Raw genomic sequence first — 15,773 nt, forward strand, 5'->3', positions numbered from 1 at the left:
CTTATGGTGGAATATATATAATTATTAAGAAACTAATCTTTAAAAACTAAGATTAAGAAAAATGTTTTGATGAAAAAAAAATTAAGAAAAATGTAAAACTTTATTTATTTTAATTTCTACATAGTTAAATAAATCAATTGTTATTTACTCAAATTAAATTTTTTAAATCGTGTTTTATAATGAAATGGCACGAGCACGCACCGTTTATTAACCCGATACGAGCATGATCCAACACGATATGAGCTCGAGCCATGGGCTAGACCGGACTTAATGTTTTAGTAAATGGACCGGCACGAGCCCAGCACTATAATAAATGAACCGTGTCGTTTCAGTTGATTTTTTTTGTCTCAAAGCAAAATAAGATTTTAAAAATTACCAAAAAAATTGGTATGTCAACATGCTAATTTGAGATATATGAAATAATTTTAGAAAATAATAATACTAATTCACATGACATGTCTGCAAAGGGCAAAAAGATCCCAAAAAAAATAAAACAGTTATTGGTCCAAGTTATTGTCCTCATGATTGAATCATTAACAAAGCATATGTAAAAAACCGAGGGGAAAAATTACACTTATTCTGTACCCACATACAGCCAAAAAGGGCATGTCTAACACCATGCCAGTTGGTGCCGTACTTCTTGGTTGCAGAGCCCAAGTTCACTTTTGTCATTACATGCATATTTCAGGAGTATTGCTGATTCCCTCTAAATTGTCTTCAGCAGGACCATGGGGTCCTAACTCTCTCCTCCTCCTCAAGCAGCTACTTACTGTCTTCTTGGACGACCTCAGTGAATTTGATTTTTCTTCTTTTCTCTGCTCTGGCCCTTATAACCAAAAATAGAAAAAGACGAATTGAATAATCATCATGAATGATATCAAAGAAAAATGAATAAGCTAGTTCTGAACTCAGTTTTTTAAGTCCTCTAAAATTGAATAGACGACCATCAGCATTAAGAAATCGAAGAGGATCTCCCTAACGGAAAGACAAACAGAATGAAAAAGAAAAGACAATTGGAGTTTATGACACAACAAAATACCTTCTCAGGAGAATGTCCCAATATTATTCCAGAAGCTAGTATTATTTAATAAGAAGCTTTTATATAATTGTTTATTATGGGAACTCTATTTCCTTCTGAATTTGTTTATTATGGCATGGCCACAATTATTGAATTATATACAAGATCTAAGAAAACCAACATGTCTAGTCAGCCAAAAAAAAAAAAAACCAACATGTCCCAGGTGGTGACCATTGTTGATCATCATTTCATACTTTGTTAAGAAAAAAGCAAAAGAAGAATGGTCTGTACAGCGACATACCTTCTCAATACAATGTCCAAACGTTGTGGATATTTGGGTTCGACTTTGTTCCTGCTATGGAAGTCAGGTGTTGAAAACTGGGGGCACCTCTCCACATACAAGTATTCCAGTAAAGGGCACTTAATAGCACTGCCTGTACTGCCGCAGAACCTTGTGAGTTGTGGAAGCTTTATCAAAGTTAAGTTCTTCAGTTCTGGAAAAACAATCTTGTTATCCACTGTGTCCTTACTTGCTTCAATAATGTTGTCCAACATTGGGCAAAGCTCCACTGAAAGATCTTCCAAGTGCAAAAGACGTTGAGCTACATCAGCTGTGAAGAGATTTTCCAGTTCAAAGCACCTGGAAACTACCAAACTCTGAAGATTCTGGAAGATTGCACAAGGAGCAGGACCATTCCATATCTTTATTAGTTTCCCTAGATTCTCCAATCTCATTTCCATCAATTGTGTCAATATCATTTGTTCTGGCTCAAGCCCTTCACATCCAAAAACATATTCCAATTCATCTATCTCTTCACAAATCAGTTCTTCCAGATTTTGTAATCTCTGCAGCAACTGTGACGGTAGGAGTGCATCCACCAATTCATAGCAATGTTTCACCTTCAGTAACCTGAGATTGCATAGAGACCCAGGTGGCAATTCACCAGCACATAACTCCTTCAGGCAATCCACTTGAACGAGATGCAACTCTTCCAAGTTCTGAAACACTGGTTCATTCCAAAAGCGTGTTACTGTGTTCATCAATATTTTCAAGTTCTCATTGGGCCCAATAACAGATAAATACTTCAGTGCATGTAATCTCCCAGAGTCATATTCCACAAGAATGTTATCTAATCCCCAACACATTATGTACTGCAGTTTCTCTGCTTTCATTGTCACCGCATTGATAAACCAACCTGGTAAGGCATTGATGGTTGTATCAAGAGTCAAGGCTCTTGTAAAAGCGGGTGAAGAACTTGAAACCAAGGACACTTTTCTGATGGATGGGTCTCTGCTGATACAAATATCAAAGTTTACCCAATTTGGTTCAACCTCCACATCTTTAGGCAAACATTTAGCATCAGATATGAAAACCTTCAAAACATTTAGACATGACAAGCCAGTTAACTCATCAAACGCAACAATATTTTCTTCTCCTGCTCCCTCAACTTTACTCCCCCAGTCTGCAAAATTACACTGCATGTATAGTTCCTCTAACAAATTAAGGTTGCATATCACTTCAGATGGAACATTATCAACATAATCACCAGTGATGTCTAACATCCTTAGATGGCTCAAATCTCCGATTTCTTTTGGCAGTTCCACAAGAGGAAGTTCTCTCATACTAAGAATCTCAAGTTTTTTCAATTTTCCGAGTATGGATATGTTTTCTATGGTTGACAAGCAACCATCTAGATACAAGGTCTGGAGGTTGATCAAGGTATTGAATGATGTGGGTAGAAAAGAAATTCTGGTTCGGCTTAGATCTAATACCCTCAACACATTCAGACTTTGAAAGAAATATTCTGGGATCTCATTCAACCAAACATTACTTTGCAAAAACAAAATAAGGAGTTTCGGACATACCAACTCTTCAGGAAGCATGCAAATTTTACTCATAATTAGTGAAATAGCAGAGTAGCCTTCATGTGCACTAATACTTGGCCATTCCTTTAATTGACAACCAGCTTGTACAAAAAACAGTGGGCCATCCTCAGACCACGAAATCCTTATGGCCACATCCCGAATGACATCATGCATCTTTACACATCCGTCCTGTTCAGTTTCCAAAAGCAAGCTACAATCTTTAAGGTACTTGACCACCAAATGTGCAGTTACTCTGGCATCTTGCATTGTGCAGGAATCTTGAAACAATCCTTTCCCCATCCCATACTTTAACAACTCTTCAATTTGGATATCATAGTCTTCTGGGAAGAGGCAACAAAGCAAGAAGAATGACCTGGCATCATCAGATATCAAGAAATCATAGCTTAATTTTATACAATTGAAGACAACTTTCCCATCTTCAAGGTTGGCAGGTTGCGAAGCCTCTAGTCGTCTAGCCGCTTCCTTCCAGTCATCCAAACACTTATCACCAAGTGCCTTCGCAACTGCTATCAACGCAACTGGAAGACCAGCACATGCTCTAGCTACCTTCTTTGCAACATCACACAAATTGGTCGATTCAAAAGACATTCTTGCTTTGTTCACAAATAAGGTCCAAGAATCTTCTTCTGATAAGACATCAAGAGAAATGTTTGATTGGCACTCCATGGCATGACAGACATTTTCTGTCCTTGTGATGAGTAGGACTTTGGAATTGCATCTTTGAAGCTCGTAGTAGCTGGGAATTCCTATGTTTAACAAATCTATTCTCTCCCAAATGTTGTCCAAGATTACAAGGATCCTATTTCCTCTCCTTATCCTCTGCATCAATCTACGAGCTCTTCCAATTTCTGTTTCCTCCTCAAATATAAAGCCCAACATATCTGCCAATGTGCCTTGAATTTTTCTCAAGTCAGGGTTTTGGGATACAACAGCCGAAATCACCTGATGAAACATCCCATTATCCCGAACTTCTGCACAAACACGTTCAACCATGGTTGATTTTCCAACTCCTCCCATTCCGTAGACCCCAATGGCTGTGACCTCATCAGCTTCTAGTGCCTTCATAACCTTATTCATGGCCTGTCTTGTTGCTTCAAATGCTTGAAAATCTCCCATGGGCATTGTAAACTCAGTTTCAATAGGTCGTAATGTACTGAACACAGATTCTGCAATGGCTTCAATGTGTTGTCTTTCAGTCCTACAAAGATGAATTAAGGTTTAAATAATAATCAGGTATATCAACAATAAACCCAAGATCACAACTACAACTCTTGGTAATAAAGACAGTTTATGAATTAACGGCTATATGAATAATGGCATTTAGACTTCCCAAAAACATGCCCCATTGAAACATTGCATCAACACTAAGCCAGGTTGTCTCACAGTAGAAGGTTGGCTGAGTATTGGCACCTCAATCAAATTTGCAGCTGAGAGATCAATTGGTAAAGATGAAAGATGTGGGCAGGATAGAGGTGTATTATTGGGAATTATACAAGATTTAGGATGTTTGGAATAGAGAGAGGATTGAAAAAGAAGAATGGTTGATCATTACAAATGAAAATTAAGAATCAAGAATGAAACAGAAGGTTGTTTAAGATTTGTTTGATGGAGAAATCTCTCTCCCCCTCTAAAATGAGAAGACACTTTTTCATTCATATTCAATATTTTTTTTTTTTAACCTTAATTTCACTTGAAGAGTAAAAGAAACCATTACTAACAATTCATGAGGGACAAAAATGTGAAATGCAATAAACACATGATGAAAAGTAAATCAAAAATTAAAAGCAAAACAACCTTCGACCACTCACTGCCACACATATCAGGTGTGGTTGTACTTTCTAGTATAATATTATGTTTAAATGTTGAAACTTCCAAAAAAGTAATTTGTTAAAATAAAGTCAAAAGAACACAGTGGAACAAGACAGAGGCTCCATGTTTTCTTCAGTCTCACACCCACTCTTTCCTACTCCTAACTGTAAGGTTTCATATTTTTTTTTTTTTAATTCATATTAAAAAAGAAAAACAAGAAATGGATCTTTAATTCATATAAGAAGCTTTTATATATTTGTTTATTATGTGGAATTCTATATTTCCTGGTGCACTAACACATAATAATTAACATTTTGTATTTGTTTATTATGGCATGGCCACTATTATATACAAGACCTAAGAAAACCAACATGACTTAGCGGCGACCAATCTTGATAATCGTTTCATACTTTGTTAAATGAAAAAGAAAAACAAGAAAATGAAAGACAAATTATACGATAAAGAAAAGAAACTGATGCAAGTTTATGCCAACGTCTGACATACCTTCTGCCAAGTAGACCAAAGTAATGTAATTTATCGTTGACTTGGACTTGGTTCTTGCTCTGGAAGTCAGAAGCAGAGGCTGTAAACTGGGGGCACTCCTTCACATACAAGTGTTCCAAGGAAGGACAATCGATATCAATAGTAGCACCTCCACTGTACAATATAGGAAGTTTCTCTAAACCCAAGTTCTTCAATTTTGGAAGAATGATCTTCTTGTTGTTCACTCTTTCCGTGCGTACTTCAATTAGTCTTTCCAATAAAGGGCAACTGTCTACAAAAAGGTCTTCCAATTGAAAAAGAACTTGAGCAGTATCAAACGAGAAGAGACATCCTAGAAAGTTGCAATGATAAATGAACAAACTTTTAAGAGCTTGGAACATTGCACGTGGAGCTGGACCGTTACATATGTTTCTTATAGCAGGTAGATTGATAAAGGTCATCTCTCTCAGTTTTGATTGCTCTGGCTCAAACCCTTGACATCCAAACACATGTTCCAGTCTAGACATATCCCTACAGATTATGTTCTCCAGATTTGGCAATCTATGTAACAATTTTGACGGTAAAAGAATATTCCCCAAGTTAGGACAATAATGGACCTTCAATAACTTCAGATTGTATAGAGACCCAGGTGGTAATTTTCCAACACATAACTCTTTCAAAGAAGTCACACACTCCAAATGCAACTCTTCCAAGTTCTCGAACACGGGTTTAACTGGAACCCATGTTATAGCATTCATCAGCTCTTCCAAGCTCTCACTGGGACCAATAACAGAGAGATGTTTCAGCATATGTAACCTCCCATGGTGATATTCAACAAGAATGTTATTCAACCATTTGCACTTTACATACAGTAGCTTCTCTGTTTTGACTGTTACCTCACGGACAAACCAAGCTGGTAAGGCACTAATTCTTGTGTCAAGACTCAAGGATCTTGAATCTTTATGACTGTGTTGAGAGCCTTGATTACTTATGTCTCTCGTAATGTCTCTGCTGCTTGTGTCTCCTCTAATACAAATATCAAAGAACAACCAATTGGGACGAAACATAAGCTTTTCAGGTATGCATTTTGCAGATAGGGAAACCTTCAAAATATTTAGACATGATAAGCCAGTTACCTCACCAAAGCCAATATCAGTTTCTTCTCCTTCTCCTTCAACCTTCCTGACCCAATTCCCAAATCGAAATGGCATGTACAGTTCTTCTAATCTATGCAACTGTGATATCACTTTCGATGGAATTTTGCTAATAATTCCGTCAGTAATGTCCAGCATCCTTAGATTGATCAGATTCCCTATTTCTCTCGACAATTCTTTCAAAACATTTCCTCTCAAACTAAGAATCTCAAGCTTCTTTAGTTTTCCGAGTACAGAAAAGTCAATCAGTCTCTGGCAAAAATCTAGATATAAAGCTTGGAGGTTCATTAGGAGACTGAATGATTGAGGAAGTGCAGTAATGTTGGTGAGGCTAAGATCTAAGACCCTTAATTCATTAGGACTTTGGAAAAAAGTTTCTGGGATCTCATTTAAATCAGCATTCTGCTGTAGTAATAAAATCTGGAGTTTTGGACATACCAGCTCTCCGGGTAGCTTCTGGATATCATTTTTCATTAATGAGATTGCAGAGTAGCCTTCATGCCCTTGACGTGGCCACTCTTTTAAACCACAGCCAGCTATTACCAAAAATCCATGCCCATCTTCAGAATTTGCAATCATGATGGCTGTAGCCCGGATGACATCATGCATCCTTACGCATCCATTTTTTTCACTTTCCAAAAGCAAGCTAGAATCTTTCAGGTACATGACCACTGAATCTGCTGTTCCTCTGGCTTCTTCGATTGTGTCAGCATCTCGAAACAATCCTTTCCCAGTTGCATACTTGAACAAGTCTCCGGTTGGGATGTCATAGCCTTCAGGAAATAGGCAACAAAGCAAGAAGCATGACTTGGAATCTTCATCTTTCAAGTAATCATAGCTTAATTTTATACATCTGAATGCATCATCTTCATGTAAAGAGTTGGCAGATTGCGACTTCTGTAGTTGTTGAGCTGCTTTTTCCCATTCCTGCAGATTCTTATCTCCGAGTGCCCTTGCAACTGCTCTCAATGCAATTGGCAGACCAGCACATTCTCCAGCTACATTCTTTGCCACACCCTCGAAAGTGGTCGATTCAAAAGACCTCCCTGCATTTCTCACAAACAAGGTCCAAGAATCATCTTTTGATAGGATACTGAGGTTGATCATGCTTTGGCATCTCATGACATGACAGATATTCATCATCCTTGTAGTGAGTAGAACTTTGGACTTGCACTTTTGAAGCTCCATGTAGCTGGGAATCCCTATCTTTGACAACTCTATGCTCTCCCAAACATCGTCCAAGATAATAAGGAGTTTTTCTCTTCTCAACATGTCCTTATGCAATGTAGCAGCTCTTCCAAATTCTGATTCCTCCAATTTAATGCCCAACAGCTCTATCAATGTGTGTTGAATTCTTTGGAAGTTGGGGCGTTGGGATACAACAGCCATAATCACATGATTAAAAGTCCCATTTTTGCAGGATTGTTCAGCAATATGTTTTACCAAGGTTGTCTTGCCGACACCTCCCATGCCGTAGACACCAATGGCAGTGACCTCGTCATCTTTTAGCACCTCCATAACCTCATCCATGGCTTTTCTTGTTGCTTCAAATACTTCAAAACCTCCCGTAGTGATTTCAATAGGTTGTACTTTTTTGACTTCCAAAACAGATTGTACTTTCCTCCACACATATTCCACAATGTCTTCGACACATTTACTCTCAGTGCTACAAGGAAGAATTAAGGGTCAAATAATGGTCAGCTATATTAATAAGCACAAAGTATAACTCTTGGTAATATATTGAGATAGCTACTCTCATGATGCTTACATGTAATTCCTTGTATCCCACCCGGTCAAATTGGCCGTTCTTCTTAAAGCATCTCTCCACAGCTGGACCTTCTTTGGTTCGTATCGGCCAGACCTTTCATGCTTGGTGAAAGCATCTTGAAAACTCCCCTTTTGATTTCTTACATCATTAGGGTCGACATCATAAAAAACTGGAAGAATTCTGTAGGCGCTCTCCATGAACTCACAAATCTTTGTAAGTTCATCCAAACACCAAGCAGAATAAGCATAATTTTGAGACAGAACAACAATTGTGAACCTTGATCCTTCAATTGCCTCTAGGAGAGTGGGAGAAACATCATCCCCTACTTGAAGATCTAGATCATCCATGAATGTTGTGATTCCTCTCTTTTGCAGCCGATCGTATAAATGTAATGTAAAACCCCTTACAGCATCTTCACCTCTGCAACTCAAAAACACATCATAGATCCACGGACGAGCTGACGATGATGATGATTCAACTGATGAAGGAAGAGATGCAGCAGTTTTTCGAGGAACCGAGGCATAACGGTGCCCGTAGTGATTGTAAGGAGATACTAATCCAGAAGACGTGGGAGGAAGGGGCTTATTTACAAATGGATGTTCTAAAAGCTGAGCAGCAGTGGGACGATCATCTGGCTTAACTTTTAAGCATAGATGGATGAAATGTTGTGCCTCTCTTGAAAGAGAATCAGGAACCAGAGGGGGGTCCCCCTTTCCAATTTTCCATAATGCCTGCATCTGTTTAAAGAAGAAGAGATAATGTTATCCAAACAAAATAGAGGTTGAAGAGATAAATAGTCTAGTCATTCTGAACCATAAAGAGTCTAATGAAAATGGCACAAACCCATTCGAGATTAGAGTATGGAACCATCCCAGTTAACATCTCCAACACAGTACATCCAAGACTCCATATATCAGCTGGAAGGCCATAACCTTGACTCTTATGATTAACAACCTGCACAATAATAGCTTGGCTAAGAAATCCTAAAAAAGTGGACACAACGTACTACATGCTAGAATCATCATACGCAGCGTTTTGGTCAATAAACTGGTAATGTATAAGTGTCTTGCACCTTTTCAAATTTGCAAAAGCCAAGACATCACCTAAATGCTAGAAAAAGATAATTCATATGATACAAAGGAAAAATAGAAGCTGGAACGATTCAGATTGCAAGATACCTACAACCAAAATCCCATCCCAAACAACCACAAACATCCATCAGCCTATAAAGCTATCTAGCCTTAAGAAAAATACATGTCATTACATTGCCCACTTTATAATTCCCATCTTCTTGTATTTCAAATTTGATTTTGTGTTATGGTAGAAATAGAATATAAAAAGTTATATCAAGTTATATCATTTTACTGATTCCTCCAGCCAATTGTTTACCAATATCCTCTGTTTCTAATAAATGTTATATTTGGAATCCAACAACCTAACCAAAGCAACTACCAACAATTCTGTTAGAGTTCAAGAAGCAAGAATCATTCGTGAAAGTCATCCTACAAGGATCACCATATTTATCAGCGATGGCAGTAGAATAAGACACAAGTGATTGATTTGAAAGTATTATAGGCATGTCCTCCAATAACAGAGCTCATAAGCACACAAACTAATACAAAATTTTAAATTCAAAAGTACAAAGGCAAACCTCAGGTGCCATCCAGTATGCAGTTCCTTGGCAAGATTTTATGTCATTCATTTTGATAGTCTGGAAAGAGGACGCAACACACAGTATAAGGAGAAATAATTCACAACCTTGTGGAAACTACTGCAAACAATAAAATACAATTGAATTTGGGGAATGGAAGACAAACCTTTGACAATCCAAAGTCTGCAAGCTTCACAGATCCATTAGCATGCACCAAAAGATTTGCACATCTAATGTCCCTGAATACAAGAAACACAGAGATGAGAATAGATGTACCAGGCGAAGGATGATCAGGAACATTGTGATGGTGCGCCAATTTGTTTTCTCAGTTTTTTCGAATGAATCCTCACATAATTATGGCTCATTGGTGGGACTTCACAATATTCTGAGATCAATACAGCCAAAACCATAATTTTCACATAAATATACATATGTCACATGAGTTACCTGTGAATCACTTTTCGGTCGTGAAGATACTTCAGACCTTGCAAGATCTGTCTAGTGTATACAGAGACATGCGAATCTGTAAGATGGTGAATCTGATATAGCTTTTGAAGGGAGCCTTTGGTTACAAGTTCCATATAGATATAGAGCTTTGATTCATCCTGCAAAGACCAATCAGGAAATATAAATGATATAATGGTGCTCACAAATAATATAAAGATATAGAGCTTTGATTCACAGGGATAAGAGCTATGAAAAATCAATACTGAATAAATAAATGTAACTGCTTCACAACAAATACACATGCTAGTATTGATACAACGAGTTCCTCATACTATTGGACTCAAACTGAAGTATTATATAGTATGGACCTAAGAAGCACCGATACGGGTACGAGTATCTGGATACGATACGATCGGATATGTGGATACGACAAATCTTAAATATAGTTGGATACGGGTACCAGAAGGATACGTCAATTAAATAATATATAATATTTATATATATATATATATATTTATACTTATCTTCTTCCTAACATACTAGTGATGAGTGGCAACAACTAATATTTTTTATCAAGGTATTAAAATATCCTTATCGTTTTAGCATCAAACCCATAAAACCATCAGAACCATCAGATTGTCATCAAAAAAAAAAAAACCAGAACCATCAGACCTTTCTGGTCGAATCGAAGAAATCAAACCCATAAATCCTTTCATCCTTATCCTTTTATCATCAAACCCATGAAAGCATCACACCCTTAAAACCAATCGAAGAACTTGTACCATCACAGAAGCAATCAAATTCATATGGGTAAGAAGAAGAGAGGGGAGAACGTAACGAAGCGAGCCTAATTGAAGCTCCAAACTCCAAGCCCCAGGTGAATCGAAGAAGAGGAGAAGAGAAGAACAAGTCTGATTGATCTGTAGTCTGTGACTTGTGAAGAAAGGAGAAGAGAAGTGAACGACCAAGCGGCGTATCCGGTTTATTTACATACTACGTATCCGCAAAGGATACGGACGTATCCAAACCGTATCCAATCCGGGTCCGCGTATCCAAGCCGTATCGTACCCGTATCCCGGATCGATACGGGATACAAGGCCAAATTGCCGTATCCGTGCATCATAGGTATGGACACTAGATGATAAGGTAACCCCTCAAATAAATGCTTAACAGTGGGGACAAGCATGTTTACAATTACCTACAGTGAGTTTGTATGTGGGAAAAAATAAATTAACAAAGATGCTAACTGCATAAAATAAATCCTGTGACAGAAAGGTAAAATATACATCTGTTTGTGATTATTTCATACTCTAATCTGTACATTAAAGGAATGTGCAGACCAGCATCAAAGATCATCAATGTCATGTCAATAAGTTTCAAATAAAAGCCAGCCTCTACATATCATTACATGAATCTGTAGCAAAGTAGCAATATCATATCATGAACGGAATTTTGGAAATCCATGAGTACTTACTATTGTAGAAAAGTTCATAGCATAGCCAAATAACCATCCATGGGAATAGACTATAGAATAATGGGTACCTTTTCTGTGCCATAATACTGAACTATGTTCTCATGTTCAAATTGACTCAGAAGAGCAATCTCCTGGAAGAAAAACAAAAACAAAAACAGACAATGAGAAGAAGAGCATCTCAGCAAGGAACAAAAAACAAGGTAGACCCTACCGGTATACGATCACCGAGTCAATTAAGTAATAGTTAATATCAGGGACATGCAATTTCAGGACATAACATGACATACAAGCCAATGTCACCTGTTCAAGTTGAGAAACTCTTTGCCTCCCCAGGCTTCCTTGATCAAGCAAGGAAACTTCCTTGACAGCAAAGAAGCATCCGTTACTGAAACAGAGCAAAATCATATTCAGCAAAGATCTTGAAAATATCAGAGCTAAAGAAAAGATGAAAACGTGGAACCACTCTTTTAATAAACATTATATGAGAAAATTTGTTAGTATATAAGTGCACTGGAGACAAAGAAAAATTCACTTTAATACAGTTATAAATTTTTCATAAGGCCATAAGGGAACAAGGATTTTATCCATGGAAGTAAGATACTGCAGAAGTTGCAAGCATAAAAGGGACAAGTGGATAGGCGTCCTCACTCCCCTATTAAAATATAAGAGATACCACAAAGGCTCAATAGTCTCATAACGGGCCTAGCTAGAGCATGGAAGGTTCAAACTTCCTCTTCACACTGCGCAGAGCTGGTCTTTTCATCACTATATCACTAAGTCCACTGAGTTTATCTATCTTCTTCCCTCACTTGAGTTTATCAATCACCCTAAAATACTGGTTATATCGCATCACATATTGAAGTTTCGACCCTTCACAGGCTTGGGTTTACCATTCAATCCACCTAATCCTAAATGTAGAGATAACTGTGAACTAGAGAAACGAGATCTGTATACAATTGAACAACTCCGACCTCAAGCAATGCAAGATAATGAATTTTAAGACATCTCCAAGATTGAGCATTCATAACTAAGCAGCTAAAATGAGTTTTGAGCAGCACTTACTAAATTCCTTCATACACAGACCCGAAAGAGCCGTTGCCGAGAAAATCACCCTTTTCCCAAGTAGTGACAGTAGAATACCCACTCCGCCCCGCCAATGTGCCTAGAATTTTTGTCAAGTCAGGCCTCTGGGATACCACAACAGGTTGTAGTTTACTGTACACAGATTCCACAATGTCTTGGACAAGTCCCTTCTCAGTGCTACAAGGAAGAATTGAGGGTCAAATAATGGTCAGCTATATTAATAAGCACAAAGTATAACTCTTGGTAATATATTGACATAGCTACTCTCATGATGCTTACTCGTAATCCCGTGTATCCCACCCAGACAAATTGGCCACTTTTGTTAAAGCATCTCTCCACTGCTTCACCTTCTCTGATCCGTATCGCCCAGAGCTTTCATGCTTGGCGAAAGCATCTTGAAAACTCCCCTTTTGATTTCTTACATCACTAGGCTTGACCTTATAAAAAACTGGAAGAATTTCCTCCATGGACTGACAAATCGCTGTAAGTTCATCCAAACACCAAGCAGAAGAAGCATAATTTTTGGACAGAACAACAATTGCGAAACTTGATCCTTCAATTGCCTTTAGGAGAGCGGGAGCAATAACATCCCCTGCTTCAAAATCTGAATCATCCATGAATGTTGTGATTCCTCCCTTTTGCAGCCAATCGTATAAATGCAATGTAAAACCCCATTGAGTATCTACAGCCCTGAAACTCAAATACACGTCATACTCCCACTCAACAACTGATGAAGGCTGATGCATCGGAAACCAATTGAATGCATCAGATCTTCGAGAGAACCAGTCCATCGAATGCATCTCTTCCTTCGGATCAGATCTTCGAGCGACCAAGGCCATTGAAAACAACCAGAAGAAAAATCGAGGTGGCAAAGAAACCAAAAGCAAGAGGAATAATGGAAAAGAGACTATCTAAATCGACTCTCTGAATAAAAAGCTCCAAATCTTATCGCGTCTTTGTTTACTCAACGTGTTGCATTATTGTCTATATTCTTATCTTATCGTGTCTTCAATTAAATAGAGAGCAACTAGTCCTTGCTCCTTTTAAATAGAGAGCAACGTGTTGGATTGATTACTATCTTACAGATAGTACGATTCAGGTTGACAGATTGAGTCTGTTGATTGGTTTAAGTCAGTTAGATATTATCAATTTAGCTGAAATTTGCACAGATAATCTATACACTAGTACTTAAAAACTAAACGGTTGAGATGTGGATATGCGACCGAAAAGCCACCCAAAACTCGAAGTTCACACTTTAATTTCAAAGCGGAACTCTGCTTTAGATAAAATATATATATATATATATATATATATCTATCTATCTTTAAATTTCATTTCCCTTACACTATTCATTGTGCTACTACCACAGACTCTTTATCTACCCTATGTCTGTAGATGGAGGATATGTAATGACCCTTTCTGACTTGAGTTATCAATATATCGATATGATATTCATTCAAAAAAATTAACTTTACCTTGCTGGTTTGCAGATTTGGTTCTATTCGGTTTGGTTGTTATATGAAATGAAGTTTGCCACTTCAAACTATTTAGCAATTGCTGCTAAAATAAATTTTGGGGTTGTGCCTGTTTGCCCAAAATTTCAGGGTATTTTGCCCAGTCAATCCATCATCCTTGTATTTTGCTCATTTACACAAATTTTAGGGGAAAAGACTCATAAGGGTAGTTCTTTCTAAAGTAGTACCTAGTGTATCATATGCTGACTTTTGAGTCCAAACTTACATTTTCTTAGAAAAACCTGTTCCAATTTCTGAGAAAAACAAAACTAGCCTTCAACATGCCCAAGTTTTTCACCTAACGGCTCCCTGCCTAACGATTACTTTAACAGGTGTAATCACTGCTGCTTGTTTTTATCCTAAACTGAGGCAAATTTTCTTAAGAATCTGAAAATCTGATCTTAAAGTAAGTACAGGATAAAGGCAGGATATAATACTTTAACAATAACAGATAACTTTTAAAATTAAGAAAAAACTTGATGAAGTGGGTGAACACACTGAATCTATTTATATAAACATAATTACTGTTTGGACCCAAAATGAGCATTTTGGCCTGACAAGGCATGTGTTGGAGAAATTGAGCCAATGTCAGTGGCTCAAGCTATATATTGTCGACAAGTTCGAAATATATTATTTAGAGGCTAAATAAAGCCTACTATAGAGAATTATGCGAGCTGTAAGAAAATGAAATGATGGAAGCATGGAAATGAAAAGTCAACTTTAGCACATTTTCTTACTTCGGCTAGGAGAAACCGAGCTAAACAAGGAAAGAGGGGCGGAAGACTAACCAAACAAGATCCAAATAAGTTGAAACTTTCCAGATTAATACTAGACATCCAAAGGATAATTTCTTATGAAGAGTGCAAGATCTAGTTTCAAGTGAAAAGCCTTCAAACAATCAGCCCAATTTTCTACAGAAGCAAAACTGAAAAACTGGACCTGTAAGAGGTCCAGCAGCGTTTCTGGCCCAACCACTATACCAAAAGCTCTGAAATTTTACCAGAATGATCTACACTCATAGTGGAACATTTGTTATGAAGAAGTCACGGTCAAAATCTGAATTCTTGATGGAGATATAATTGAAGGAATAAAGGAGCCGAAAGTGCTTCCTTATCTCCAAAATTCATCATTCCTTATCTCCAATTATGCTTCTTTATCTCTTTATCTCCAAAATTAATCATTTCTTATCTCCAATTAATGCTCCACTATCATTTGTTTAATGCCAACTGCTTTGGCATGGTAGCCTATAAATAGAGGTTACAAATTCATCACAAGACACAAATTCACAACGTACATCAAAACATCTCTAAGATGATCTAAGTTCTCTCTAGAGCAACCTCTATAAGAGCAACTCCTCTCCTTCTCTTTCTCTTACCGGTGATCACACTCCTAGTCCTAGTCTTCTCAGAAGCTGACTTTCAGTGCCACCAAACCCTCTGCCAACGTACTTAGGTCCTAGTCTCCTCGGGAGCCGACGGTAGTGCC

The 15,773-nt window shown here is 37.7% G+C and overlaps 1 protein-coding gene across 3 annotated transcripts; it reads right to left on the reverse strand.

Moving 5' to 3' along the window:
- Window positions 1–411: 411 nt before the first annotated feature.
- Window positions 412–13,769, reverse strand: LOC112164559. Of its 3 annotated transcripts, none has more exons than XM_024300788.2 (12): window positions 13,054–13,769; window positions 12,754–12,951; window positions 11,992–12,076; window positions 11,760–11,822; window positions 10,218–10,375; window positions 9,937–10,009; window positions 9,771–9,830; window positions 8,963–9,073; window positions 8,120–8,856; window positions 5,219–8,017; window positions 1,320–4,103; window positions 412–820 (listed from the first exon to the last, which is right to left on the reverse strand). In XM_024300788.2, exons 1-12 carry the CDS (start codon window positions 13,611–13,613, stop codon window positions 763–765), a joined length of 7,686 nt encoding a protein of 2,561 aa, XP_024156556.1. In that variant the 5' UTR covers window positions 13,614–13,769; the 3' UTR covers window positions 412–762. The 3 variants fall into 3 exon arrangements, with proteins under 3 accessions (XP_024156556.1, XP_024156555.1, XP_024156557.1); XM_024300787.2 differs by having other exon boundaries at window positions 412–826; XM_024300789.2 differs by lacking the exons at window positions 11,992–12,076; window positions 12,754–12,951; window positions 13,054–13,769 and having other exon boundaries at window positions 412–826; window positions 11,692–11,825.
- Between the last annotated feature and the right edge of the window lie 2,004 nt (window positions 13,770–15,773).

This window comes from Rosa chinensis, chromosome 5 (genome assembly GCF_002994745.2).
Source record: "Rosa chinensis cultivar Old Blush chromosome 5, RchiOBHm-V2, whole genome shotgun sequence".
In the NCBI taxonomy this organism is placed as follows: Eukaryota; Viridiplantae; Streptophyta; class Magnoliopsida; order Rosales; family Rosaceae; genus Rosa; species Rosa chinensis.